Here is a 26,823-nt window from a genome sequence, read left to right as displayed (position 1 = left end):
CATTAACATGCTTTAAGGAATGAAAAGATAGATGATTTCAAATAATTAAAACAAAAACAGTCACATGGTCCAATTAATACTACATTGTAATTACACTGCTTTTGCACATATGGCCACAGAGATTAGGCCATTGCCTAAAGACAGACATGCACCTTCACTAATTACAGAGCAGACCCACCCAAAGGGAAAGGAAACTCAGATAACAGAGAAATCAAGAATTCAAGAGTAATACTTTTGTAAGAAATCATTTTAAGAAGCCATTGATGGCCTTCTCTGTTTAGTTTCATATTAGATCATATCAAATGTGTCTATTTTGATAACAAAACACATGTGATTTGCTAGGCTTTCCAATATTCTGTTTATAAAGAAAGGAATATTTTTAAACAATCTATTTGCCAAAATAATCCTAATTGGCAGAGTTTTTAAAAACCAATCTCCTAAAACAAAAATAAAAACAAATGTTTTAAGTGCCATTAGTGTTCTAGTCTATACAGTCAGCTTAGTAACAAAAGGCAGGATCAGGAAAATGTTAAACATTTAAGTTGTGAAAGACTGATGGTATCAGGACTCCCTAACATTCAAATGGGAAAAAAAAAAGGCAACTCCTTGAGAGCCCTGGAAGCGAGCATTTGTGGAATATTTTCCATCTAACCAGGGGCCATAAAAGCTGAGTCCATGTTTACAGGGACTTGAGATTAACAGGATCAGGAAGTCATTTCAAAATCTCTGGATATGAAAGATGCTGTGGAACAGACGAGACCTAGGATCATTATTTCCAGAATCTAAGCATCCCCAAGTAAAAGTCTGTTCTGTGTTGGACTACATTAAATGATTGGCTCAGGAACCTCAGGAAGCAAACATTTCTAAGCCTCCTCCTCTCCATCCTCCCCCTGTAGCAGATGAAAAGACTTAACACCTCCACCAGCAGTTTCCAGCCTCCTTCTTCACTTCTAATAGGCCCTGCATCCTGAAGCCTAATGCTTACAGTTTCTAAGAAAATCCATATTCCTTCAGTTCAGAAAGGAAGAGTGAGTGAGCAAGTAAAGCCACTTTGCTTCTTCAAAAGCTTTTAAAAAAAGACGGACCACATAACCAATAAATTTAACTGGTGAGCACACAATGTAACAGTATACAGATGATGTATTATAGAATTGTACACCTGAAGCTTATATAATGTTATGCACCGATGCCACCTTAATACATTTAATTGCATCTTGAAAATTTTAAAAATAATAACCCGATTTTGAAGAGAAAGTTGGGCATTTGGCAAGGTGCTAACTAATTTGGGGGGCGTAACGGAGACTTCTCAGAATGTGATTGTCTATCCAGCCGTGGCCATGCATTTTAGTTTAACAAACACACGCCAAGTGCCAGCTGCCATTCTATGCATCATAGAATAGGAGGTCATTTCATCTCTGTAAGAATTTTAATGAGGAAGGAACTTCTATCATGTCTGCATTAATGAAGAGGAAACAGAGCAGTTTCTCGGAGTCACAAAGCAATTAACTGGCAGAGCCAGGACTCAAACCAGGCAGTCTGGCTCCAAAGGCCAGGCCCTTAACCACTACACTATAGGAATCTTGGCCAGAAATCAAAACAAGAAGGCAAAGTGTTGCTATAGACACTGCTTTGCAGGATAAAGGCTGGGCATTTAAAATCATGGCCTTCAAGGCCACTGAGCTGAGCCTTCATCCATCTGAGTGCTCGGGCATCATCACTCTACATTCGCTGACTCCAAGCAATCTTGCTCACCCCCACGCTCAGAGCATCCTATCTTTCAACCCTTTACTTTTGTTCTTAACTGATCTCTGACAGAAAGCCCTCCCTCCTCTTGGCCTGATAATCTCTATGTATATCTTAGATCTCTCCTCTAGAATGACTCCTCCCTGACCATCTCCCAGGCCTTCACTCCCCTACAGATCTCCATGATGTGCTCCTGCTCTGGGCTCCGATGGCAGCCTCTGCACATGTCTATGGCAGTGCAGCATTATCCTACCTGCCACGGACATGTGCCTTAACCATCTTCCTAATCTGGTACACAGCTGGCACTCCTATACCAGTAATGAACTGAACTTAGAGACTTCCGGATGAAGCTGATACAAAAATGGCAGGGAGGAAATGATGGACTAGAATTCTCTAGAAGCTAAGTGCAGAAGTGGGTACATCAAATAGGTCCAAGAGGCTCTTCTTTTAATATCTTTACTAATTAGTGAAAACATATAATCCACATGCGAATACAGAAGCTATTCAAATAAGATATCATATAAAAGGAGATTACCAAAATCAATGTTAGGAAAGGATGCGACTACGCACTCCAATGACAACTGGACAAAGTAAACTCCAAACATGACAAATAGAGCCCAAACATTAAGTCATAGCCACAGACAAAACAAGAACAAATCCCCAGAAGATAAACTCAGGATTTACGAAGTGCCATGGGGCAGGTGCTGTTATGTAAGAGGTATGCAAAGATGAACAGAATATAAGATGTAGTGCCTGCACTCAGGAACTCACAGCCCCTGGGGTGTGAGGGGGCAGATAAACAGATAATCACCACTTAAGGGGGTATGCACTGTAACAGCTACACAGACTGAGTGTACTGAGGACACAGAGGAAAAGGGATCTAGCAACAACAGCAACAAAAATGTAGAACTGATCCTGCCATAATATGAAGAGTATCTCTATGGAAGGGATGAGTAATAGGAAACTTGTCACTCTAAAAGCAGAATTCATTACACATAAAATTTTAATAGAAAATCAAAGGGATCATTCACTAGATGCACAAATTGAAATGATGTCTTATATGACAAACCCCTTCCTTTTTGTGGGAAAATATTGAGGAAACTAAGCAAGCAGATCACCAGATAAATTAAGAAAAAAAAAACTTAGATAAATGAAAAGATAATATATGAAACTGTAAATCTACCAGTTCACCATCATAAAAGTAATGGTGACAGGAAGACAACAGTAGACTTATTGAAAACATAAGAAATAACATTCGACTGCACTTAACAGGGTATGTGCTGCTGGCTAAGTGTGGGAAGGCTCAAAGAAGCAGAGGCTGACTTAAACAGAATGTCCTAGGGAATGTTCTTTGGAAATGTCCTAAGAACTCAAGTCTTGGGGATTTCTTCCTTTAGACAAGCAGGCAAGTACCTAACTTTCCTGTGCACATTTTTGAGAAAGCTAGTTCACTTGCTCATTGTATAAATTACCACACAACAAGATATACTCAATCTTGGTGAAAATCAGAGGACAGTATGAGAACAAGAGGGACCACCAACGAGGAGTCCCATGCAGAGAAAGGATAAACATTCACCTCTGGTATTTGCTAATAAAACTTAGTAACCATGAGTGGAATCTCAATTCCCAAAAAGAAAAGAAGAGGGACTTATACTAACTGAAGGCTTACTCTAGTTTCAATGCTGGTCTGAGCACTTTTACATATATCATCTAATCCTGTCCATCTACAACCCTGTAGTTTTCCATTTCTTTGAAACAAATGAGAAAACCAAAGCTCTAAATGCTCAACTTCATCCAGCCATCACACAGTGCTTATGAATTTTCCACTATCCCTCATTACCTTAAATGAGGTTGATGATTAATAAATGCACGGATGAATAGTTATACACCCAATATAAGCAAAGTACTTTTATTAAGTGAACCCAAGTTGATAAGTCTCAATTAGCAAGTTATGTAATGAACATGTGATTCCTGAATTTGTTTTTGCTATTTCAAAACCTCTTGGAAATAAATAACACGGCAGAAGACAGTTATTGTACTGAAGTTGGTAATTAACATATTTGAAACACTCCTCCTGTCATTTTACTATAGTAGCCATAGGTCTTCCTAAGAATGCCTTGTCACCTTAGAATAGTCTACTCAACTTTATAAAAGAGTATTCCTTCTAATTCTTCGGTATGATCACTGAAGATTTATATTCTAGTTTGAATATGTTCACTGTCTGCAATAAAAACCCCAATGGGAAAATGCCCTAAATGTCAATGATATGGTGAACGGAGACACCTGCCACCAACATGTCTATCTGTAGCTCAGTTGTCGTGCCATCCCCAGCAGGAAGCAGCTCATATTCTCAGTGCCATGATGTAGACTTCTTGGGAACAGCCATTAATACTTTGTCTATTCCCTTCTGAAACTCTTTAGACTTTAAGTAGATGTAGACTTCTTGGGAACAGCCATTAATACTTTGTCTATTCCCTTCTGAAACTCTTTAGACTTTAAGTAGATAAAACATATCAAGATAACTTTTTTGATCAAAACTTTTAGAATAAGTTGGTAAAAAGCACACATTATTGAACTCAATATGTTGCATTTATTACTGATATTTACTGGCACTTGCAGTAAGCAACACGTTTTATATTTCCCTCTCCTTCAAAGGCTCAGGGTGAGTGGTCAGATGTTCTTTGTCTCACTGTTTAGCCGCTGAGTTCCAGGAATGGTCTGAAATACATGTGTTATTTAACATATGTGGTTCCACTTACTATGAGACTAAGCACGGGTCAACTTCCTTTAAGAAATACCCAGTTTCTCTTAGGACTTATAGGAGGCTTATAAGAGTCATCAGCAATGAACTCCATGGCTTATGACACACACCAATTCTTACAAAACAGTTAAGCTGCTCTTCTGCCTCCTGGGGACCAAGTTTATTAACACCTCTGTAATTTAGGCTTCTCATCATGAAAATGACTGATTGAGTCTTAGATACCTTGAACAGTCAGTCATGCCACAATATTGTATCATTCCATTATTTTATGAATAACAGAAATGAAGGGCACTCTACGATTCAACAGCTGTAATACCTGCCTTTGGTTAAGTGCTTACTATGATAGACATTGTGCTGTTTTATATTCATTTAGATAATTTAATTCTCTCAAGACCTCTGCTAGACAGATATTAGTATTCCTAGTTCATACATAAAGAAATAAAAATTCAAAGAAATTAGATGAATTGGCCAAAGGGACACATCACAAGTAAGAGGTAGGACTGGTAATTTGAACCAATTTTTATCTGGTTCTGACACCCACAATTAAGAGTATGACTTCTATACTCTTTGATTTTTTTAAAAAGTATGTGTAATTAAAGTAGCTCAGATTGTGTGAATCCCAGCCTAGACAATGTGACAATGGCAAATAAAGCAAAACTAACCATGGGTAATAAATGCTTCAAATAATATGCTCCATGTTTAACACTGTTCTGTTTAAAAACCCATAAACTACATAAATATTACATTATCCAGACATCAAACTTCCTAGAAATGAAAAATAATTAGAAACTTGGAGACCCCAAAATATCTAATGAATGTCAAAATATTTTATAAAATGCATCAGATAATGGTTTTATCATAATACTAGGTCTTCATCAATTTTTAAAAGCCAAAGAATAATTCATCATGATTCATTCCATTTAGTTTGCAAATGTCTAATGCAAATATCAAATCTTAATGTGTAATATAATGTACACAATTCACACCTAAACATCTATTTTTCAAAGCATCATTATAACTCCATGTGCTGATTTTTTAGGTTATACAAAGATATAAAAGAGACAAAAATAAAAACTCTACATATTTGACATTATGGTATAAATTATGAGTCACTGTGGATATACTTGACAATATTAAATGTGCTACTGGGATAGTGTAAGACACAAATGGCATCAGGTCATAAGTATGTATGTACTTTTTTTGCCATCTACTCCAGATAGATCCAACTCTTGGAAACTCTGAATAGCAGGGAAAGTCTGTCATGCCACTTTTGCTCTCTTTGAGTTCTTCCATTCAACTTTCTACTTCAAGGTCCTGAAACACATCCCTAAATCAACAACAATTTAATTTACATTCTCTAATGTATTTAAATATTAACATTCTAGTCCTAAATATGTAACTTTCTGGAAAGGAATAACTGAAAAAAATAAGCAAGCTCCTGGGGGAAGATATTGCACAATTTCTGTGATCCTTGTGCAGGTAAGCTGGGCTCTCAGTCTGCCCTCTCCTCCAGTGGATATCAAGCAAGGTGTGTTCCTGGCACGGGGCAACCCACAGTGAGCAGGCAGATGGAAGCCATGGGAACCGTGCTGAGATACTTACAAAAAGTCAAATGGGGATTGCTAGACAAATATTTGTTTTGCCAATATCCTTGAAAAAAAAAAGCTTTAATATAGAAAATGGGTTTCCAAGTTATTGGGGTTAGTATGGAAGATGAAGAAATTCAGAAGAGCTGAAGATGAGAATCTTCCCTTTAATAAAGCTGATTAGCAGCCTAAAATTAGTATTAGAAATATCCCCTAGCTGAATACAGACAAGATGACCAAACTTAAGCTATTGGTTTTCATGTCACACAAAATATTTTTCCCAGAGAAAAACTGAAATAGTTGTTTCATGGAATTCAACTACTACAATCTTAAGACCTGTTGCCAAGTTTTTGTTTGTCAATGTAGTTCAGAACTACACAACTGAGAGAGATAGAAACATCAATGATGAGAGAGAATCACTGGCTGCCTCCTGCATACTGGGGATCAAGCCTGCAACCCAGGCATGTGCCCTGACCGAGAACCAAACCACGACCTCCTAGTTCATGGGTGGAAGCCCAGCCACTGAGCCACACTGGTCGAGTGGGTGATTTCTTTTTAATCTAAAAATAGGATCTAAAGGATCAAAAGAAATTTAGACAGGTGTTGAGACACGATGTCAAATTTTTAAAACAATCTTTAATGGCATTATGAAATTATTATATTTCTCAAAATATAGAATGGGGAAAGGCTCTATAATATTCACAGCCATGCACAGTAGGAAATCATTACCAGCTACATGAGAGCTCTAATTCAGAATATGAACATTAGAAAGTCTCATTTAGTAATCAATTCTCAGTGCCATCTGTATAAAGCAATCTTAATTTGGCTAACATTATTCTGTCTGTTACACACCTGCTTGTTCTCTGGACTATGAAAGAAAAACAGTAATTTTTCAACTATAATGATTCTCATCTTTTAAAATTAATATAGATATTGAAATGAAAAATAAAACTCAGCTTTATGCCAACAGGATTTCAGATACATCACAGAATAAAGCAGAGAATTCAGAATTATTTTTTTTTATTTTGAATTATTCCAAAATAGTTCTGTTAAAAAAAAAAGCAAATGTGTTTTCTACAAGAAATCTTCTACAAAGGTTATTAAGATAACATGGAAATGAAGAGACATTATGTAAAAACAAAGGAAGACCCAAAGCCAAATGGCAAGCATCTACATTTCTGGATATCAACTGGAGACAATTAATTAATTAATCTTTTTTAATGAACCTTAATTTTCCATCTCTCATGCTTATCAATTTTTAAAGAATACATGAAGCCCAGCTGGTGTTGCTCAGTGGTTGAGCATTGACCTATGAACCAGCAGGTCACAGTTCAATTCCCGGTTTGGGCATACAGGAGGCAATTGATCAATGATTCTCTCTCATCATTGATGTTTCTATAGTGCTCTCCCTCTCCCTTCTTTTCTCTAAAATCAACAAAAGTATTTTTTTAAAAAATACATGAAAAACTGAATAAAGAATGCTATTTAGACTGTTACAGTGATTTTTTAACTCATGATCAATCTGAGAATTATAAAATGAAGAACTAATACAAGTTCTGCATTCAACTCAACTATAAGGGCCAAAACCCAATAAAATTCATAGTAAAATGTTTGTGAAGAGGTGGGAAAATGAACTATCCTACAAAAAAAATCTAACCAGTTTATCACATACCATTTATCGTGTTCTAGCAATTGGTTGCTAGATCTTTAATTGTCATAAATATTTATAACCAGGCCAATGTCCTCAGGCTTTTGATTCAGGTTTTGAATTGCCCTCTAAGTAATTAACTGCTAAAATTACCCATTTGTCTAAAATTGATATTATACGAAGAAACAAACCACTAGTTAATAGTGAATATTTATTTCAAAATGCCATATTGAGAATAGACACATTTTGTAGGCAATTAAAGTAGCAAAGTGATTCTAGAAATGTAGTTTAATTGGCAATTTTTCTTATGAGTTTATTCCAGTGCATACAAGAAATACACATAAAAAAAGATAAAACTTTATAGGTGTTTTGCTGGGACTTAGTACAAAATTTCCATAGACTATTCTATGCTTTACTATGAAATCACGAATTACATGCTGTTCTGGTTGTTCTCCCCGCGCCCCCCCTCCATTCTTCAATGATACATGACCTTGATAATGCTTGAAATTCGACCTGATTCACACTAAAGAACAATATCCTAATTTCTTGGGTGCTTGACATCCCATATTTTTATAATGAACAAAGATATATGGAATATAAACAAAGATGTCCATTTTTAGAATTTAAGATAAATATAGATAATGTCTCTATACATCGCCATGTGCATAGTGATAGAACTAAAAGTCAAAATTGCCAAATTTAGAAGCAAATGGATTTGCTCACTGTGTTTTCCTTCTGTTCACCATAATAAATATTCAGTATTTATTGAAATCCAATCATGTAATGATCTATGAACAACTTAGCTAAATACAATGCTTTGGAGTTATTAAAAGAACATTCTCTTTTAAAGATAATAGCTTATTTCTCCTGTTTTTCACATCTCCTTAAACTTACAAAGAACCATTACAAGGTCTGATTTTTGTTCAACTGCTTTTTTTTTTAGATTTAATTAACATGTAGCCCACCATTATGAACAGCTATCAACTCAGTAAATATTATCCTTATGTTCTTCATTTTGCATTCATAGATTTAAGCAACACTAAATATCACCACATGACAAAAATATGCTAATACATCAAACAGAAATACCAGTGGGACACCTGTCACTATGTCATAGTCAGACTTCTTTGAGAATAATTTCACCTGCAGTGCAGATCCTAAATGTAACCCTGGAGGCGTGTATTGTCTCTAAGCGGACAAACGGTGAGGAAAAGTCAGTGCATAATTACGTGAGTGGCCTCCCATGGAAACAGACATGGAATAAGGGCCGTCTGCTTCCTTGCACTGCACTTCAGATGCCAAAACACAGGCATTAACAAGCCACTGTCTATTTTTTAACTTCCCATACCCACAGAGAAGGTGCAACATCTTCAATAGGAAAATGATGTTCAACCTCTGTGACTGAGTGCATATAAATCGCAAATAATAAGCTAATTACAGTAATTGAATGTATTAATCATGCAACGTAGAGAAAAGAATGTTGGACAGAGATCTGTTTTTTATATAAAATGTGGCAGCTGAAATGGACAACTATTCTAGGATGCTAATCCTGGAATGGGCTTGGCTGCAGCAGAATCACTGAAAGAGACGTTTTTGTTTTTAATTATATCAACATTGAATGTTTAAATTATTATGATCATGGAAACGTTGTTTTCAGCTGGGGCATGTTTAGTATAAATACTTTCCTTTTTCCCTGCACAACAATTTGATTTTCGGGGTGTTAGCAATGATCTAGTTCTTTTGTTTATGGGTTTGATTTCCTTTGTTTAGTTTTCTTTGTAGTTACCACCAATGCAACAACTCTTCTCCCCTCTTGTACATCTGCTTAAACACATCAGGTATTCTATCTAACAATTTCATCATGGAAATCTCTCCCAGAGATTTCTGATGGCTCCAACTGGACTGATAGGCTCCCTCCTAGCCTGATGCATAACTATCATCCTGGGATTCTTCTCATCCTTGTCCTGAGGCTCTCGTTCACCCGTCTGCTGTGGTGGCCTGGTGGCCTGGTTTCTCTGTCTTCTCTGCCTTGGCTTATGCTGTGTTAGTGGAGTACATGGTTACGTAGTGTCCTGGTAAAAAATGCAAGGTAGACAAACTTTCCAACTCCTTGAACATCTGAAAATAATTTTTTACCCTCATTCTTCACTGATAATTTGTATAGAATACTAGGTTGAAAATAACTTATATCCGAATTTTCAAGCCACTATACACTGCCATTTCCCTTCCAGTGTTGCTGTTGAAAAGCCTGTTGCTGCCCTAGCCTGTGTGGCTCAGTTGGTTAGAGTCATCCCAACCAAAGGATGCGAGTTCGATTCCCAATCAGGGCACATACCTAGGTTGAAGGTTCGATCCCTAGTCGAACTACTAGAGGCAACCAATCAATGTTTCTCTCTCAGATCAATGTTTCTGTTTCTCTCTCTCTCTCTTCTCTCTCTCTCTCTCCCCCCCCCTCCAATCAATAAGCATGTCCTCAGGTGAGGATTTAAAAAATGTCTATTGTGACTGTAATTACTGATCCTTTGTATCAAACCTATTTTCTTCGTGTAGGACTTTTCTTTGAAACCAGTGTTCTGAAATTTTGCAGTAATGAACATTATTGTCAGTCTATTTTTGTTAATGTCATAAATAGCTAACTAATAGTAATAATAGGAAGAGAGCAATGGGGAGGCCAGACATTATAGCATGGCCATCTGGGCAGCTACACCAGAGAGCTGTAGTTTCACACTCCCCAGGGAACCACGGGTCCATTCCCTGCAGATCACAGAGGAAAGGGACCAAATAAAGGGGAAGATGGAGGCATGCACAGTGAAGTCAGGGTGATTTTGGGAAGGTGCTTGTCTGTCAGTATAATCTGGGAACAAAGATAACTGGCTAAAGGAGCAGAGCCATTGCAAGCATGCAAAATCCTGACGAGTTAATTGGATAAGCTCCTAGTTATAATGCCCAAAGAATTCTCTCTCTCTTGTTTGCTTTCTTTTGCACTTCTGCTTCTCGCTTGCTCCATGACCCACACTTGCCAGTGTGCTAGCCCACCATGATACCTTAGGCGATATGGTTCCCACACGCAATGGACTGCAGCTGGGAACACAAGCTAAGCCAGCCAGATGCTAATCTGGGCTGTGCTCTAATATGGAGCTAAGACTCTGGGCAGTGGCTTTAATTCTAGCTCCGCTGAAGACAAGATGGAACTATTTCCACGGTGGTACAGAGGGAGATGGGACCTTGGAAGGGAACTCTTTTAATGTTAAATCATCAACAAGCTTTCCATGATACCTCATTCTCTCACCGGGGACTCAGGAAATTATTGTTCCCACAGTACCCCAAGAACTCCAATTCCACTGGTAATATATGGGGATGCAGAGTGCACCCCACCGATAATATTTTCATTAAATGTTCTGTGCATTTAATGAACCCTCTTAATCTTGAAATTCACATCGTAAAAAAGTATATTTTAATTATTATTACTTTAGTGATTCTCCTCTATTTTCTCCAATTATTCAGAAGTTGGATATACTGCACTGGACTTCTGGATTTATTGGTACTTTCTCATTTTCCAGATTTATATTTTATGCTCTACTTTCTGGCAAATGTCTTCAACTTTATCTTTCATCCTTTTTTCATTTTTGTTGTTTTGGTTTCTGTCACATATTTTTAATTTCCAAAGCTACTTTTGTTCACCAAGTTCTTTGTAAAAATAACTTATTCTTGTTTTATAGATGTACTATTTTCTTTTACCTCTTTGAGAATATTAATTGTAATTTCCTTCAAAGTTTTCTTTCCTATCTTTATCTGTCTAATCAATGCAAAAAACTTTACTTCATCCAAGTTATTTCTTTGTCAACTAGGATCTTCACTGTAGTCTCCTAGATTCTATTCTTTAGGTCTGTACTCTTGGACTGATTAGATGCTCCAAAAAAGATGTTATAGTTTTCTGCCTTGATGCATGGGTCTGATGCCTGTTTTTTGAAGCACCACAGGCTGTTCCTGTCTCTCATACTCTCCTCTACCTCCTCTCACATGCCCAGCCCTGCTATACTCTGGGACACCCCTCTACAACCACCTCACTGGCAGAGTGAGAGAGAGAGTAGAGGCCATAAGGCTGTGAGAGAGCAAAAGGCCACGATTGCAGCAAGTGTACATGTCCTCCAGGGTGAGGGCTAAAGTCATGCAGGGCCACAGGGAAGTGAGGGGAGGCTGTGGGTCCTAGGAGGTACCCCGAGCTCTCAACCTTGGGTCTGAGCAAATGCCTATCTTTACCTACATCAGTGATTTTTAAAAATTTGATTCTGATTTTGGGAGATGATGATTTTACATTTACATATTTTAAAATATATACTTTTTTATTTTTTAAGCTTTTCAGGTGTCTCTGCTGTGAAGCCAAAGTAGATGACTACTGAGGTTTCTTGTAACCTCAAATATTCCAAGAACTAAGACTGTCCAGTGCATTTTGGTAAATCCTCAAGGAGCCAATATTTCAATAGCTCTGAGGAAAGAAATACCTATATAGGTTCAACATATTTTGCTGCCTTTCAGTTGTTCAAAACAACCTAAGAAAAGGTAAATCACATCATGCTCTTCTCAGAGGCAAAAACTGTTGGAAGGCATCCATCTTTGGCGACATTAAACAACTTCTGTATGGGAACAATTCCTGCTCAACGTGACTAACATCTACACTCGCTTTTGGCGTTGCACCTAATTTCCTTGTCATTCTTTCTATGTGGACTGTGCATCTCATTCCCCATTAAGTTTTGCACCCCAGCCTACACGCACCAACTCCTGCAGAAGCAAGGCTGATGTACTGCCACAGTACAACCTGTGCTTGGAGGAAGCAGCCACTGTGGAGCTCTGAAGTATAATGAACAACCACGGGGTGAAACAAAAGCTTACAAAACTAGATTGAGAGCAGCTGAAATGCCATTTCAAGGAGTGAACTTACAAATGCTACAAAAATCACCAATGACACCGGCCAAAGGATTATGAACAGGTAGATACTTTGTGGAATGACCTTTCCTTCTCTGTTTCACCAACAAAATGTTCCATCAATACTTGCCCCAAACTCATGACACACAAAAGGTGGGTGAAAAAACCAAGCATGCATAATAAAAAGCCAGCGATGCCATGTTATTTGAAAAGGTTCATTTAGCTCTTTAATCTCAGTCCAGTCACTGAATCTGGAAGTCGAGAAGTGAAAATTAACTTAGAGTAGCTGCTGATTTCCACTGAGGCTGTTAGTCCCCTGGACTCCCCAGAGCTGAAGGTCTCACTAACTGGGCTCTCTATATATTCCCAGGGTTAAAGTGCGAAACAGGGATAAGGAGGTATTGTATGATTGATTTTAAACCCCATCAATCCTAGGAAAAGGACCTTTAATGTATATATGAGACAAATCGAGATGTGTAATTGTAAAAAAAAAACATACGTTCATGTGATAGTAATGTTTATTAAATATGGGCAAGATTAATAAAACAAGTCTTTTCCATCGGTTAAAATTTCTTCCCCAATCTAACTACTAAAACTATGTCACTGGATACAGATTTTGTCATTGGATACAGATTTTGAAGAAAAATGAATAGTCAAAAAGATTTTTTAATCAATAAAACAAAAACACAACCAAAAGGAGGCATATAAAAGAAACTAACAAACTAAGTACCATGTCAATTCTATTTAAAAAACAAGATTTGTGCTCAACTGGTGGCTCGGTGGTTGAGCATCGACCCATGAACCAGGAGGTCACTGGATCCATTCTCAGTCAGGGCACATGCCCAGGTTGTGGGCTCAGTCCCCAGTAGAGGGCATGCAAGAGGTTGCTTATAGATGATGTTTCTCTACCATCGATATTTATATCTCTCTAACCCTCTCATTTCCTCTCTAAATTTCAATAAAAACATTTTACAAATAAATAAAAATGAGCTTCTTCAGAGGTCTTATGCTTTAAAATTATACAACTTTACTGACCACCATAAAAACTCTCATTATTCTTAAAAAAAATTTTTTTTATTAATTTCAGAGAGGAAAAGAGAGAAAGAGGGAGATAGAAACATCAATGATAAGAGAGAATCATTCACTGGCTGCCTCCTGCACAACCCCCACTGGGGATCAAGCCCACAACCTGGACATGTGCCTTGATTGGAATCAAACCTGGGACCCTTCAGTCTGCAGGCCGACACTCTATTCACTGAGCCAAACAGGCTAGGGCAAAACTCTCATTATTAATGCCACACAAATTATTAAGCACATACAACTTATTAAGAAAAATAGAAACACAATAAAAAGTGGGCAATATATAAGACAGGCAACTTATAAAAGCAGAATTACAAATGGCTAAGAAACTTAAGATGGTCTTACAGCAGGGAAGAAAACACCCCATAAAAGTCATTCTATTTTTACTCATCAGAATGACAAAAATTAAAATGACTGGTTACAGTCAATGCCAGTTAGAGTAGAGAAAACCAACTCTCCTCTCATTTACAACCTTATGGGAAAATGTTCCGATCAAATTTATTAAAACTGAAATCATATCTCTTATTTATTAAAGAGAACCCATCAGTTAGATATCAAAAGAAATAAGAGTTTAAAGGTTTATACTAACATTTACTCTAAAATCACTCATAACATTAACATTTTGGAAACAACCCAAAGATCTCTTTATAAGAAACAACTGGAAAGCGCTGATACTATGGACTAATATGCAGTTATTAGAAAGACTGAATTATATCATGTACCGATTTTAAAGAACATGCACGATATATTTTAAATTAAAAATAACACAATAATATATGTATTATTTTTATAAAGCAAAAAATAAATACATAAAACTCATACCCACATCTATACCTCTACCAGCAAAGGGAAAAGCGTGCGCACACACGCACACACACACACACACACACACACACACACACACACACACGCGCGCGCGCGCCATGTTCTGAAGAGTGGTATAGGCAATGCCTGGGAAGAAATTGAGATAATTCACTTCAGATACATCCGTAGTACTCAGTCAATTCTCGGGATCATGAAATGTAGTCATCTGAATTACAAAACCTGAGCACATCGTTAAATGTTCAGCTACTAGTATAACTTGGTATCTTCTAACTCCCTAACATATGCCAAAAAGACTCTTCTGTTTTAAGCTTGCAATTTTGGGACAATTTCTTAATTGTGGGATAAAATCATAAAAATGTAGTTCTTCTGACACATAGCAATCCAATTTGTAGTAAAAGAAATGAAAGACAGCAGTAGGAATAGAACCACTTATATCTGTTTGTACATACAAATGAAAAGTATGCTCTGTGAACTCACCATGACACTGTTTGGAGTCATAATAATACTTCATATTGATGCTAAATAACTGGTACTTCAGTATGGGGTTCCAAGGTAGAGCTACCTGAGCTTCCCTCTGCTAAAAACAGTGTTACCATAGGATTTCAGTGGACCTCACTCATTCCTGGCAAATCTTTCTTCATAAAGAAAAAAATATGATAAGATCTAAACAATAATACTCCAGTGAAAATATTTAATGTTGAAGCATGGTTTCCAACTACAAACAATGGCTGTGGTTCACTTTGATATTCTCTTTACATAAAAGTTTTTTAAAAAGGAAAAGTTATGGTAGAGACATCAGACTTTGGCTCAAAAGAATGCACACGAAGAATGCTAATACTTTGCTTAAAAAGATCTTTTCCTACCTTCACATTATCTGGATGCAGTCCCCCAGGGTGCTTGTCCATGTACTGACATAAATCAGTGTGCTGGAAGAAAAAAGGGAAAATGTATTAACATCCCTCTGGCTATAACATGATGAATCAATATTTTTCTACTTCAAAGTCACCATTACCTTCTGAAAAAGCAAATATAAGACAAGTGGGTAGATTTTTTAGTTTACACAGCGCTGTGCTCCTCCAATCCCCATTTTTAAGCAAATTCAATCATTACCTTTACCTCTAGGCTCTGTTTTATGTTAAATATATCTGTGCATTAGAAAATATTCATGTCCATAATTCGTAAAGTGCCTCATTCCCTCCTCATTTAATATAAATCTTTCAACTAAAAAAAAAAAAAAATCCAAAAACTAAAACTAAATACTTTAACTTAAAAAAAAACCTGAACTATAACAATCCATTTACACTCTCAATTATCTTGTATTTTTCAAATGCAAATCTAGGCTATGATTACTTTGTGTGAAATGAAAAGACTACAATTAGACAAAGTAAAATTACTTTGGATTCATTCAAATTTCTCTTAGATATATTCAATAAAAAATAATTTTCAGGTTTCTAAAACTCCTGAACGTATTTCAAAAAATATAGACCTTATAAAATAGAAATACTTTCAAAATTATAAAACATAAATATATACCCAAGTAGAACAAAAAAAATCCCTAGAAACATGCTATTATTCTTCTAAATAACCAAGCTTGATTTGCCCAGAATTATATATATTCTTCTTAATACTTTTTCTATTTAAGCACTACAAAAAGTTTTGAAAAAAAACATGTAAAGTTGCTATTCAAATTTTTCTCATCTTATTGAAAGATAGCATAAAATTTATAACATTTAGTCATTCTGTAAAAGCCACTAAACATGAGTCTTTTTTGAGTTCCATTTTCAGGAGTCAATTATTGAGAAATCATGAGTTTTATGATATATTCAAGAACCTTGCTGTAGCCATGGTGACAACTGTAAAGATTCCTTTACTGAGTTTTTATTCCATGGCAGGTGGTGATTGATGAAGCTAGAGAGCAGAATTTTGCATTTATTCACTACTCACCACGCGCTCCTTGAGCCCATGTTATGTCCCAGGCACTACACAGTCACTAAGGACACATAAAGTGGCCAATTGAGGGCAAACGGAAAGAAAATGGGACAGAAGAAACTCTCTTAGATAGGATCTGAGACAGTATTTATTGCCTTTATTTTGGACCACACTGTGTTTAACTTCTAAATCAAAGGCAAATTCCATGATGACAGAAACTGTGTTTAATTTGGGAATTACCATATCTTTGCTCCAGAGAAAATGTCAGACACAGAGGAGAACTGAGTATATACAGGTGGAAATAGTTTTACATATAGGGTAGCTCATTAAAATGACCCTAAAATATAATTATAATGGGTTCCATGGATTTTTTTCCTGATGATATAAAGGTTTTATATCATGTAGTTAACAAACTGAGGAAGGAATGCTCTACTCCAATGCTGCCACTTTGTAACTCCATATAATTAATTTCTCTGTCCTTTCAAATAGGAATAACATCTCCATTGAAAGAGTTTGGAAGAACAAATAAATAGTACATAAGAAAGTACTTTTCACCTATAACAGGATATACAAAAATAAGGTTATTATGTATGAGAGTGGTCATTATATAATAAGATCCACAAGAGAAAGAACTATATCTAACTAATCGCTTCTCACACATAACATTGTAAATAGAAAGTACATCCAATCATATCAATTATTATATATCCATGACATGCTAAAATTATTAAAAATATAAAAATTCAGTTTACAAAACAAAGAAAATAATATTCACATTGTTTTTGAGATACAAACTAAGAATAACAACAGAAAATAAAGAAACATTTCCTATTATATATTTATATTATTTATATTCATGTTAGTTACGTCAGTACTTATCAATAAAAAATCAGCATATAAACATAAATATTAGATAAATAGAATTAAAGGACAATTTAGTAAACATTAATACATTTAACAGCATGACATGACAATATAAAACAAAATATGATTAAAAGAAGAGGAGGAAGAGGAAGAGGAGAAGGAGGAGGAGGAGGAGGAGGAGAAGGAGGAGGAAGAGGAAGAGACGACTGCCCGGCCCGCATCACTCAGTGGTTGAGCATCGACCTATGAACCAGGAGGTCATGGCTTGATTCCCTCAAGTCTAAGTTATGGCTCAATCCCCAGTGGGAGTCGTGCAGGAGGTAGCTGATCATGATTCTCTCTCATCATTGATGTTTCTCTCTCCCTCTCCCTTCCTCTCTGAAAACAATAAAAACATATTTTAAAAAATAAAACTATAAAGAAGGAAGCCTATCAGAAATTGGGGCAGGATGAGTCCTGATGCTCAAGGCACCGGTGATGTCCTTCTGAGCCAATGCCCAATGGCATTAGCATCAATTGCAGGAAGGAGGCCTCTTCAGAAATGAGATCTTGGGAAATTTAATAAAGATTTTTCCAAACTTTTTAAATGTTTTAATTCATATTTACTTAAATGTATGGCATGAAAATGTGTGTGTGTGTGTGTGTGCATACACATCACAAGCATACACACATGGCTGTCCTTAGCTGTGTAACCTGGGGCACATTATATCAACTCTGTATATCAGTATTTTTATCTAATGAGGATAACCCTAATACAGCTAATGAAATGGATATTATGAAAATTAATGAGTAAATATTCAGAATATTTTTAGAACATTGCCCAATGCCTGGTAGATGCTATAGATGATGATGATGATGATGATGATAATAATGATGATGATGATGATTTTCTGCGGTGTGTTTGGAGCAGGGAGGGATATTTGGAAGGATTACAATTAAAAATCAAATGATAAATACAGCCAGGAAACTGGAGCTCCTAGGTGTAGCATTTCATCCTTTTATATGTTTTCCTATCTGCGTGCCCAGCCATTCTCAGGCACACTCCACTGCTCTCTGTACACAACCACTGAAGCTACGTCTCCAAATACAGTATTAACCTCCAATTGCTCCACGTGATTAGGTGTAAGAATCCAGAGAATCTCAGATGGAGGAAGAGACGAGGTAGTACAAGGTCCCATTTTACACCCTAGCACATTTCTGTTCTACCTGCATTAACAGCTGTTTCTTTTCTCTCTCTTTTTAAATACACAGCACTACATTTGAAACTGCATTAAATGTGCCAAAATTACAAATTTTTATAACATTTCCTTCTTTTTAACATCTCTTTTTAACACAAATGATTGGATTATGTACCCCTTATCATTTGCTCTGGTCCATAAACAGAACTAAACAATAATGCTAGAAGGTACCTTGTCATTCCATTTTTTTTAAAAGTCATCCTGTGTAGAATCACTATCCTCTGATGATGTGTGACTCATCTTAGTTCTATCTGGCTTGATCTCTGGCTATTTCTTGTTTTAATAATAAAAGGGGCACCATTAGACTAGCAGCCTGGTAACTGCAGATCACACACAATCACTCTTCGCCCTTCAATCTCTATCTTGGCTCTTGGCTAACATTTCCTCTTTCCCTCACTGCATTATGTCGCACCTCACCTTCCCACACCTCCAATCCTATTCACTCCATCACTGCTGCTGTTCTTCAGGGCAATGCGTTTAGAAGTGCTCATGTCTGACAGGAGTTTACCTGAATGCCTGAGAACACCTCATCAATCTCCCATGAAGTGGGTGGTTTCAAATGAAGCCATCAAGTATGGCTAGGCTTACAAATGACGTGGAAGGCAGACTGAGAGCAGAAAGGGGCTGCAAAGGCTCACACCCCACACCAGCGTACCCTTATTTCAAAATCAGGCTCCTCTTTCCTTGTTGTTGATGATCCATCAGATAGCAATTATTTGGTTATTTACACATGTGCAGGAGTGATTCTAGGGGAAGCAATCTGAGGAACATATCTGCAATCCTAATGGCCTGAACAGAAATATTCTCTGTGAAGAAGTTGCCACATTTATAATTTGGGTTTCCCCATATTGATCTGATTACTCTGTGGCTGGATCAATATAGATGACAGGAGAGAAATCTCCTTTTGTAAAAAAGGCAGGATACAGAAAGACCATAGAAAATCGAACAGACTTTTCACTCACAAGCACTTTCACACAGTAGTCTCAGTTAATTTCAATCATCTGTGGAGCTGAGAGCCAAGAGCCACATGACGAATAGTACACAGCCATGAGACTTAAAAGAACGGACATGAAAGAACACTCCAACGATAAATTATGAATATAATGACTGAGTGGAGAACAGCCCTCTAAAAGAGCATTGGGAAAGAGAGGCCAGCCAATGACAAAGAAGAGGAACAAGCTGGACTAGAACATTCATTTCTTCATGTTTTCCCACTCTCCATCTCTTACCCTTTCTGAAATTCACGTTGGACAGGGGAAAGAAGCAACATCCCTCCACTGAAAGCCACCGGTAAAAAGGCTCTCTGAAGACCACAAACTCACACAAGACCTTGGGGGTGAAATTTACCCACACGTTTTCCAGGGCAGAAACAGTTATGTCAATTGTTAAGTAGGCTTAGCCATTCAGTAGGTGCTTATAGTTTCCACGCAGTGGGGTTTTCCAATGGTTGGTCTTTCATAGGATCAAACCCACTATTCAAGAGATACCAAGATCCTCAAAGAAGTTATGCTTTTGCAGTAGTGTAATCAGAATCCAAGTTCGGCTCTCTGCTGCCACAAAACCCAAAATCGAGAGGCAGATGCAAAAGAAAGGGGTTTGTTCAACTGCCAAACACTTGAGAAGATGGGGGACTCTGCCGGGAGCCGGTCCATCCTTGCTGTTTCAAGGGACCTGGCATATATGGCATACTGTTCTTAATATGTTTGCTCACCTTCTTGGCACTATGTGTTTTAACCAAGGTCTCTGAGAAAGGTTGAATCCCCAGGTAGGGATTTTCCCCTGAAGTTAGGGAGGGAATAAAACCCCTCAACTAAGTGCCAGGCGGGTAATTAATCCCTTTAACTACGAACAATCATGCTTAAACTACATAATCTTTTCTCCCTGGAATGGAGATAAGAAACGCCCTAACCTTTGTACTAGAGATTGATAGGATTGAATCAACTGGTATAAATACAGTTGTAACAAGACAGAAAGTCTCAGAACTCAGAACTCGGAACACAGGACACAGAACTCAGAACACAGAACAAGACAGCAAGAGACAGAATTTAGAACACAGAACTAGAGACAGAAGAACTTCGCTGGAGAGAGCATGCTGGAGGATCCTGGAGAGGGACTGGCCTCGGAGCCTAGAGACAGAGCCTAGCGGGAGAACATGGCAAGGGATCCTGGACTGAACCTGACTACAGAGATTGGCAGGAGAACCTGACTGGAACCTGGACACTGAACCTGACTGGAGAGCCTGGACAGAACCTGGCTGGAGAACCTAGCGAGGGAACATGGCTACAGAACCTCGCTGGAGATCCGAAGCAGAACCTCTCTGGAGATCGAGACCAGAACTTGGCTGGAGATCCTGGCTAGGCTGCTGATCAACTGAACGCTGTCTCCGTGTCATTCCTTCTTCGCCGACTCCGTCCACACCTTTGGGGACCCCTGGACCTGCTGGGGTTGGACCCCGGCAGGACTCTTGTCACAAAGCCCAGCTCCCCATCGCAGTGCGGGCAGAGGTTTTTATCGGGCGGGAGAGGGAAAGCAAAACAAAGAATCAAGGGGAGGTGGTTGAAAAGTCCTCTATGGGCAGGCCAGCACAGTCCTTTCCAATATTTTAAAACTGGTCAAATGATGGTCTGATGTGTTTATCTCAGTCTTCTTTATCCTGGTTCTACCTCATCCTGATTCTATGTTTGAAGGTCAGCAGATCTCCCGGAACTGGGATGACTGAAGATCGGAGTCTGCACCTTCTGAAGTTAGTTCCTAGGATTCTTATACAAACACTAGAGGCTCAATGCACGAAATTCATGCAAGGGACTCGGTCCTCTCAGCTGCGACAGCTTGCCTCAACCCTCACAGCCCTGGCTTCATCCTGCAGGTCGTCCAGAAGGACGTCTGGAAGATCGTTTGGCTGCCCGGTCTAATTAGCATATTATGCTTCTATTATTATAGATGCTGTTTATCTACAAGCGACATATGTCACAGCCAGCATTTACAGAAACAATGTCAAAAAGAATGGTGGGGTTATAATTCTCCACTGTCTCATTAAGCAGCAATCCACATGAAGCCCCTTCCCCAAAACATGACTTGTTTCCATTCTCCTTTAATGTGAAGCATGGTGTCCACAATATTTGTCAGCTAATTTTGAGATTCTTCAGAAGCATTGCCAAAATATGACATTGAAAATAGCACAGCCCTATTTTTAGAACCTATGCTAAAAAAAAGAAAAAAAGTCCTCCTGGGGATAACCACCAGAAACCCTCACTTTGAAGTTATGTTTAACATAGCCTCACATCCTTCACTTCTGTGCCATTTAGTTTTCCATTTTGCAGGCAAGAGTCAATATATTCAAGTGTGGTGTAATTTTTATAACATTAAAAAAAATAACTGCTTTACAACAGTAAGACTATGGAAAGAGTCCAGAAAATAAAATTAATTCTGGATTTCTTTCTTATGTTATGTTTAAATACCAAGGTTCAGTTATACTTTCATTTTGAAATAAATGAAAACTTAGTTTTACAAAACAAAACAAAAATTAAGTGGAACCATGTGATTAAAAAATATGGGAAGTGTTAAGAACTAGTTGATAACATGTGCAAATTGGAAGCATAAGAATCTAGAGCCCTCTTTTCAACTCATGTTTTTGTTTAGGAAGTTGCCTAGTCCTCATCCCAGTTTGATTGTAGACACTCCTATCTTCTTCAGGTGAGAAACCCTATTATAATGAACCTTTAAATCGTGCTCTGACTGGTAAAAAAAAAAATCATATCAAGAAATTTGTGAATTTCTAGAAGACAAGAGCAATTATTGCCACTCTTCAGTGGTACTGTATATGGCCCCAAAATTAATGACAACAACAGCAGTGACCATGGAAACATGTATAGCAAATGTGATGTCTACTCTGTTACTGGCTAATGTTGCCTTCATTATCGTAGTCCTAGGTTTGTAACATGCCACATGCATTCTAAATAGAATCATACTTGAAGGGTAGTTATGAACTTTGGTAGGACTCACTATCGTTTTAGCGTTTAATCTATTTCACCTAAAGCTCATTAAAGTCATGTAATGCGCTGGGGAATAGTTGCTGCCAGAGGCAACTGAAGAAAACTTATAGAAGTTGAGCCCTCCTTTCTTCTACAGTAATCAATGCCATTTTCCTCTAGCTATAATCTTCGTTTTAATCAGCTTACACTGTTGTAAGAATTAATACATCAAATTACTGAGCAGTTAGTTCCAAACTGCTCTCATATGAAGTCCACAGGTTTAAATTGATTTTGAAATCGCATTTTTTTACATTAAGCTTTGTAGTACTCATCTATTTCATTCCCAAATTATAATTAATGAAACTTAACGGTATGAGATCCAACATGCGAGCATCATTCATTAGTGAGGAAAAGATGAAAAGAAACATTAATCAGCTTTCCTTTAAGACAAAATCAAAGCCATTCAAGATGCTTTAGAGAGGAAGTTTGTACCCACTATGTATCAAAGGGGTCTGTTTTTACAACAGTGGTTACAAAAATAAAACTCTGCCATATTCTATCAAGTGTTATTTAGGCTTTATGCTAATGCATTGAAATCCCTTACCTTTAAAGACAAAAAAGAAGACATTCATGAACAAGTACAAAAATGCTATCTCTTCCTTCTGAAGCAGAAATTCTAATTACAACTGGATTGCTGTGCCTCATGATGCCTCATAGGACATGGTATGACAATAGAGAGAATAAGGTCTTCCAATTTATGCCATCATCACCCAAAAAATATGTTCTCTAATGGAATATTCTCACATATTCCACCATTCCTGAGCAGATTTACTTTATATATTACAAAGCCTTTTTCTGAGTTGTTTTATTTTTATCTGGTGTTCAACCACTTAGGAAATGTTTGACATTCTACCAGTAAACCACACACATTCCCTGGGGAGGGCAAGGGTGCTTAACATACACAAAACTCCTGCCATGGCAATCACAGTGCTGTGTTTTACCCCTATTTAAATTATTATTATTTAAGTATAATATATCCTCCTTCTTTGGGGTCACAATAAACCTATATGTGACTTAGCTCTCCCATAATTCTGCCTAATTGGTTTCAGATGTTAATTCTGAATCCAAACTGCACGGGCAGCCTGGGGCTGGTGACCGGACAGAAAGCATTTCCAACCACATGTCCATCATGCAAAACCAGCCACCTGAAAGGCCTTTTCCATTAAAACAAAAAGCCTTACTATTTGGCTCCTGGCAATGGCATCAGGGGTAGACAGATTGTATAGTTGTACGGTGGCAGTAAGACTGTTGTGAGCCATTCTTCTCTGAACAAAACAATGCAGACATTCATGCTCCACTAGTTCAAGTGTCTGAAGCATTTCAATATCACAGGGGCTAATTCATAAACTTAACACATATCTATATCTATATAAGTTATTTACTTTATCAAACTTCTAGGAGATATAAATGATGTTCCTTTATAATATTAAATGCAAAGTATAGATTTAGAAAGTGTTAAGAATTTTAGGAAGCTCTCTGGAAGTAGAATGCTGTAGTTCTTCAAAACCATACACTATTCCTGCATTGAAAAGAATGGGTAAAGAGTGCTCTCGTGAAACAGTGGAGGAAAGAGCCAGCCACTATGGTTTCTATGCCCTCTGGCAAACCATTCGCAAGCCTAACCATATTATAAATTTTAAGAGTCAAATAGCTGCTTTAAAAAGATGTTCATGCTATTTTGAAGCCAGGTGGGTTGTTGAAAGGAAAAATAAGAGGCCAATGGGTATAAAGAATGGAATGCTCTGATCAGCCAGTATCCTCAAGAATTTGGGGGCAGGAGGAGGGTTATAAAGTGAGCAATGTAAAAATGTTTGGAGTCAGAGCATGTGATGGGGGAAAAAAAAATAAAGGAACTGGAATAGTTCGCAGGAAAACTTTAACTCCAAAAATACCTTCTGGACTTGCTCTACTAGAAATATGGAAGATCCAAAATTATAGGGTAGAAACAACATGAGCAAAATAACTTAGAAGCAGAGAACTAACGTGGAAGAGAGGAGAAAGAGGAGCAATAATGAGGGAAAGGGAAGATAGAGAAATCATATGTGGCCATTCTGGAATAACTTTTGCTGAATAGAAAGTAGAATAGCCCTAACTGGTTTGGCTCAGTGGATAGAGCATTGGCCTGTGGACTGAAAGGTCCCAGGTTCAATTCCGATCAAGGGTATATACCTTGGTTGTAGGCACATCCCCAGTAGGAGGTGTGCAGGATGCAGCTGATTGATGTTTCTCTCTTATCGATGTTTCTAACTCTCTATCCCTCTCCCTTCCTCTCTGTAAAAAATCAACAAAATATATTAAAAAAAAATTTAAGTAGAATAGAGGAGCCTTTTTTATCATCTTGCTTCTAAAGGGTAAGAGTAGGACCCAGTTAGGGACCAATCATACCAGATGCGTGGCTTAGAACTTTATGAATTATACTATAACTAGAGGCCCGGTGCACAAAATTCGTGCACTGGGGGAAGGGGGTCCCTCAGCCTGGCCTGCACCCTCTCCAATCTGGGACTCCTTGGGGGATGTCAGACTGCCAGTTTAGGCCTGATCCTGCACCAGTAGTCGGACATCCCTCTCGCAATTCAGGACCACTGGCTCTTAACCACTCACCTGCCTGCCTGATTGCCCCTAACCACTCTGTTTGCCAGCCTGATCACCCCCAACTGACGCCCTGATCCCCCCAACTGCCTCCCCTGCCAGCCTGTTTGCCCCCAACTACCCCCTGCCACCAGCCTGATTGCTCCCAACTGCCCCCCCTCTCCAGCCTGATTGGGGTTGGGGGGCCGATTGGGGGAGGGGCTGGCCATGGGGAGGGGCTGTGGTTGGTGGGCTGGGTAGCCACCCCCCCAAATGGGTTGGGGGGTGGCGATCGGGGCCAGTGGCCTGGGGGAGGAGCCATGGGTGGTTGGCCAGTCAGCCCTGCCCCTGATTGCGGTGGGGGTGGGGGGGAGGAAATCTGGGGTGGGGCTGGGCAAGGGGAGAGGCTGCAGGAGATTGGCTGGCCAGCCCTGCCCCCTATTGGGGTGGGGGGATCAGGGGTGGGGCCGGCCTGGGGAGGGGCTGCAGGACTTTGGCTGCCCAGCCCTGCCCCCTCTTGGGGTGGGGGTGGGGGTGCAATCAGGGGGAGACAGCCACGGGGAGGGGCTGTGGGCCTATTGTGGTGGGGCAGTTTGATCAAGGGCGGGGCTGACGGGGCGGGGGCGGGGGGAAGGTGGTGGGAAAAGAGGGGGTATTTGGCCAGCCGGCCTGCTCTTTTTTTTTTTTTTTTTTTGGCAACTTCACAACTTTTACTTGTGGTGCCTGTGCTATGTCTGAAAAATACCTTCTCCCCCTGCCCGGGACAACGATGGGAAGGGGGCAGCAAAAAATAGAAGACATCCCTTCCTATTGCACACAGACCCTATACACAGTCTCACCTGGCCCAGGCCGGCAGGATGCTTGGCACATTCTAGGATCCCTGCTCAGGGGCTGGAGGGGTGACTGGTGGCAGCACACGTGAGAGGGGACCTCTGGGTGACCACTCTGGTCCTGGCTACTGGTCTTGGCACTTTCTGGTCCCCAGTTCCTTTCTGGTCCTGCCTGCAGCCCTGGCTCAGCCTCCTGTCTCCATCCTGGACTCAGATGGCCCCCTTGGCTCCTGGGGGCTCTGTCCTCCCCTCCTAACCTGGAGATCTCAAGGAAGGTTATGGCTTCTCAGAGACTCCTCGACAGCCCTGTCACTCATGTTCACACAGGGAAGGGGTGCATGTGGCAAAAGCAGCTGTATAAATGCGAGTGCAGGGGCAAGTCCTCCGGGGTCACTTGGACAGTTTGCTGATGACACAGATCAGGGCCACATTCTCATCCTTGAGGCGCTGGTTGTCAGCTCAGAGATTGGACAGGCCCTTCAGCTCCTCTTCCAGTTCAGCGGCCTTGCACTCCAGGGCCCTGCATTCAAATCTCGCCAGCTCCAGGATGGCCGGCCTCTCTGCAAAGCGCTCTTGCCTCTGCATGGCGCGCTCCAGCTCCACCTTGAGCTGCGCCAGCCGCAGCGTGGTCTGGGTCAGGGCCTCACGAAATCTCTCGTTCTCAATGTGCAGCTTTGCGTAGAGCTTCCTGAAGCTCCCTCAGGCTCTTCCAATTTGGGCTGGGGTTCTGGGTTTAGGTCCTGCTGCCTCTGGAGGGGAAGGGCTGGATTCTGGGCTGATGTCCACTGGCTTCACCT

At 39.1% G+C, this 26,823-nt stretch overlaps 1 protein-coding gene across 2 annotated transcripts in view; it reads right to left on the bottom strand.

The window, feature by feature from the left end:
• CDK14 (cyclin dependent kinase 14) overlaps positions 1–26,823 on the bottom strand; it is a 532,130-nt gene that overhangs the window by 261,603 nt on the left and 243,704 nt on the right. For both annotated transcript variants that reach the window (XM_059712254.1, XM_059712255.1), the window contains one exon: positions 15,430–15,492. In XM_059712254.1, the coding sequence (XP_059568237.1) occupies positions 15,430–15,492 (63 nt within the window). The remainder of the gene's footprint in view (positions 1–15,429; positions 15,493–26,823) is intronic.

Source organism: Myotis daubentonii, chromosome 10 (assembly GCF_963259705.1).
Source record: "Myotis daubentonii chromosome 10, mMyoDau2.1, whole genome shotgun sequence".
NCBI classification, from domain to species: Eukaryota; Metazoa; Chordata; class Mammalia; order Chiroptera; family Vespertilionidae; genus Myotis; species Myotis daubentonii.
The sequence above is the reverse complement of the archived record's forward strand: the minus strand, read 5'-3'. Positions and strand labels throughout refer to the sequence as shown.